The sequence below is a fragment of the Morone saxatilis genome, unplaced genomic scaffold (assembly GCF_004916995.1).
Source record: "Morone saxatilis isolate NCDOM2014 unplaced genomic scaffold, NCSU_SB_2.0 Contig12, whole genome shotgun sequence".
In the NCBI taxonomy this organism is placed as follows: domain Eukaryota; kingdom Metazoa; phylum Chordata; class Actinopteri; family Moronidae; genus Morone; species Morone saxatilis.
Genome location: NW_023339674.1, coordinates 19,497,417 through 19,501,090, shown reverse-complemented (window position 1 = coordinate 19,501,090; position 3,674 = coordinate 19,497,417). Strand labels below are relative to the sequence as shown.

The 3,674-nt window shown below is 43.5% G+C and overlaps 1 protein-coding gene across 2 annotated transcripts in view; it reads left to right on the top strand.

The window, feature by feature from the left end:
- ubxn6 (UBX domain protein 6) overlaps positions 1–3,668 on the top strand; it is a 4,441-nt gene extending 773 nt beyond the window's left edge. Inside the window, exons 2-11 of one of the 2 annotated variants that reach the window (XM_035653358.1) lie at positions 30–187; positions 789–853; positions 950–1,078; positions 1,214–1,311; positions 1,452–1,527; positions 1,626–1,710; positions 1,846–2,065; positions 2,888–3,018; positions 3,123–3,271; positions 3,520–3,668. In XM_035653358.1, coding sequence (XP_035509251.1) covers positions 30–187; positions 789–853; positions 950–1,078; positions 1,214–1,311; positions 1,452–1,527; positions 1,626–1,710; positions 1,846–2,065; positions 2,888–3,018; positions 3,123–3,271; positions 3,520–3,645 — 1,237 coding nt within the window. In that variant the 3' untranslated portion in view covers positions 3,646–3,668. Of the gene's footprint in view, positions 1–26; positions 188–788; positions 854–949; positions 1,079–1,213; positions 1,312–1,451; positions 1,528–1,625; positions 1,711–1,845; positions 2,066–2,887; positions 3,019–3,122; positions 3,272–3,519 lie in introns of both variants that reach the window. The other variant, XM_035653357.1, reaches the window with a different exon arrangement.
- Positions 3,669–3,674: the final 6 nt, after the last annotated feature.

The following is a 3,674-nucleotide window of genomic DNA, read 5'->3' as shown; positions in this document are numbered from 1 at the left end:
GTCTCTCTGTCCTCCTCCTCACACAGCAGCAGCAAGCCCGACAAAGTGCAGAGCAGCTCCAGTGCCAAGAACAACCGCCATGCTCCCAGTGAAGGAGCGCAGAGAGCTGGAGCTGCAGCCCTGGCCAGGATTGAACATCACCCGCGGCCGAAGGTCCACACCTCTCAGGACGCCATCAGGAACCAGGGTGAGACAACCGACCCCCATCCAACAGGGGGGCAGTAAGGGGGGTGGCAGAAATCAAAATGAAGTTCACCCCCTCCCTCCTCACATCACTGGTACTTTGTTTGGATAATGGGACGTGAATGCTTGGAGTCATGTGGCTTTAAGTTGTTACATGTAGTGAGAGAGGTTTGGGGGGGGGGGACGCCCTGGTTCAGATCAGGGTTATAGGTTGTGGTCATGAAGGCTGACCTGATTAAACATTACATTTATAGGCCAGCTAACACCATCAGACTGTGTGGTAATGTTGGTGCCAATCCATTACTGTGTTTGCTGATACTATTTGGGCCAACTGTCTGCTACTGTAATACATGTGTGACATGTCTCCTCTTGAAAACTACTCAATCGCCATAAAATAGATCTTTTTAAAAAGCTTACATTTGTTGAAAATGACATGACAAAAACATTGGTACATTTATTCTTGCCTATATGATTAGATAATTTGGTTTTTCACTTAGCAATATAAGAGTTTGATTTAAAGAATCTCAATTTAGTTTTCCATTGTTTATGATCTGTTGTTACTAGAAAATACATATAATTGCACAACTTTCTGTGTTTGCTTGTAGTTAAAAGAGAACTGGAGGCAGAGGCGGCTGCACTGGCTGAAAAAGTAAATGCAGCTACAGCAGAGGTATGTATTACAGTGAGGTTAAACCAAGTGACACCATTAAGATTCTATTTGTCTCTCAGTGATCAGACGTTATTGATGGATGACAATTCTTTCCAGGGGTCCAAAGTGCCAGTGAAAGATCCCGCCTGCCTCTCAGTGTCAGGTGTGTATTTCACCTGTCCGCTAACTGGAGCCACTTTAACTAAGAGTGAGAGGGAGGTACACATTAAAGAGGCCATTTTCATGGTACGTCTGAAGATATGCATTCAATTGTTGTCGTTTTAGCTCAAATTAGAGCGTATTTGCTTTTCTGATTTCTTCTTCAACAATTTAATCTGTGTGTGAGTGTTGATAAAACATGTCCTCTGTTGTCACTGTCAGCGGTTTGAGGAGGATGACATTGAGGCCTCTGTTATGATGGTCCACACATTTAACAAAGACAGAGAGAAAGTGAAGGCTGCTGTGGACATCATAAGCAAGTAAGACACTCTGTAATGGTCTAGGATCATGATAATGACAAATGTAAGGTTATCTTCCGACTATGGCTGGAATTGACTTGTTTTCTACTATCTGTGTTAACTTTATGTAACTTCATATTTCTTCATTGTTTTGTCAATAGGTATGTTGACAATATATGTAAGAATCCCACAGAGGAGAAATACAGGAAGATTAAACTCAGCAACAAGGTGTTCCAGGTGTGTTTGTGCATTTATGACCCGTTTGATGGAATCCCCTTTATTATAAGCATAAGGAATATCATTTTTTAAAGCATTGCTTCTTTTATCTATTTTAGGATAAAGTTCGTTCTGTGGAGGGCACTAGAGAGTTCCTGCAGGCGCTGGGCTTCATTAGCATTATGCTTCCTATAGAGGGTCAAGGTAAATTAATCCAGATGCCTTTTGACAAACAAGTTCCTTAACAACAAGGTGTTAGGCTCAATAGTTTTACTTTTATTTATCACAGTCAGTGCCTGTTCCATATGTTGATTTGTGCTTGCCTTTCCCGGAGATCAGAGGAGGAAGAGGAGTTCCTGGTGTTACCAGAGCAGAGTCCCGATGCCCTGGAGCTGATGAAGGAGAGGAGGGATCGTCTCCAGAGAGGAGAGCCGGTCAGAGCTCAGCTGGACAGGCAGCCTCAAGTGTTCAGACCCTCTCCCAACGCCCAACGCTTCGAGCTGCCACCGGAATTCTACAACCTGACAGCGGAGGAGCTGAAGAAAGAGCAACAGCAGAGGTACAGACTCCTTGCTAATAGATGGTTATAGAAACAACATTTCAAAGTGGATCCAACAGTAAACAAGTTAAAATTTGATGTTTGGCAAAAACAACACAATTAAACATTAAGTTCATTCCAGTACCACAGTGTAAGTTAGATATCAAGACTGTGTATTGCTACACTTTTTTGTGGAGTCCTCCCCAAATGAACACAAAATGTCTTAATACTGTACACATCACGGACAAATTACAGCATTTTCTCATGTGAGTAACTCGCTTTGTCAAAGTAAGATAATAAACTCCTGACTCATTGTTCCTGATCAAATCTTGCACAAGCAGCACTAGACAACAACCACATACATGTCTGTGTGCTTGTGCTCAGCAAACTGGCTGGCTATAGCTTGTGCTCTACACAGCTTACCAGTTAGATAAAAATCATCAGGGAGGTCGGAGGAGACGAGGACATCTTGGCATTCACACCACACCACTTCATTACATTTTTGTTGAAAACATGGCAGCTGTCAGAAATTCAGTATGTGCACAAATTAAGTTAAGATATAGAGATGTTATCTGCACGTGGCTCAATATTTGACTGCTATCAGGGGAAGGAAAGAGCAGATGTAATTAGCCATGATTGTTAACAGCCTCAAACACACCCATGAATAATATAATAGTATGATAATGACGGATCACTCTGCGATCCTGCCCTGTTTTTGGTGCTCGTGGGTGTGCTGTGCATCATCTCACACATCTCCGTGGACTGATGTCCATTAGTGTTTGTCCAGCATCATTTTAGAGAACCTACACTCAATGCCATGGATGTCTTGTGTGTGTTTCCCAGGAGTGAGTTGGTTGAGAAGAATGCCATGCTGCGCACTAAGGCCATGAGGGAGAAAGAGGAGCAGAGGGAGAGAAGGAAATACAACTACACCCTGCTCAGGATCAGACTGCCTGATGGAAACCTGCTACAAGGTAAGAGCCTCTTTTTAAAAACCAGTTGAGAACAGTAGAAGTCAACAACCTCACAAAACAAAGTTTTGTTGAAAGCGCTGATAGAAGGTGATGTGTGATTCCAGGGACCTTTTATGCGTGGGACCGGCTTCCTGTGCTGTTTGGGTTTGTACGGGAGTCCTTGGTGGACGGCTGGCAGCCCTTTGAGCTCATTGCTCCTGGAAGTCAGAAACTACAAGAGTCTGATGAAGTCGCTCTTGCTGAGTGTAACTTGGTGAGTTGAAACCAGTCTTCCCATGAAACTGGCCTTCAGAAAGCATTGTATTTATATTACTTCTTTACACATACTCATTTTCAAAGGTATGGCTGGTGATATGACCAACACCAACCGTGAACTATATATAAAACAGAACAAACATTATATAAATAATGAAAATAACTGAGTTGGAGTCCCAATACAAATGGAGGGGGTCATCTTTTTTACAACAGTATTTGCAGTTAATATCAAATGTGTTTACATAGGTCCCGGCAGCTCTGATCACATTTTCCTGGGATGCAGCTGTGCAGGCGGATATTGCAGCTGCAGGTGGAAAGAGCCCCGCCCTCCTCAAACCAGAGCTGCTGGAAACCATCCGCACCCTGAGCTGAGCGACGTTCGGTCCCTGAACCACCCCCCC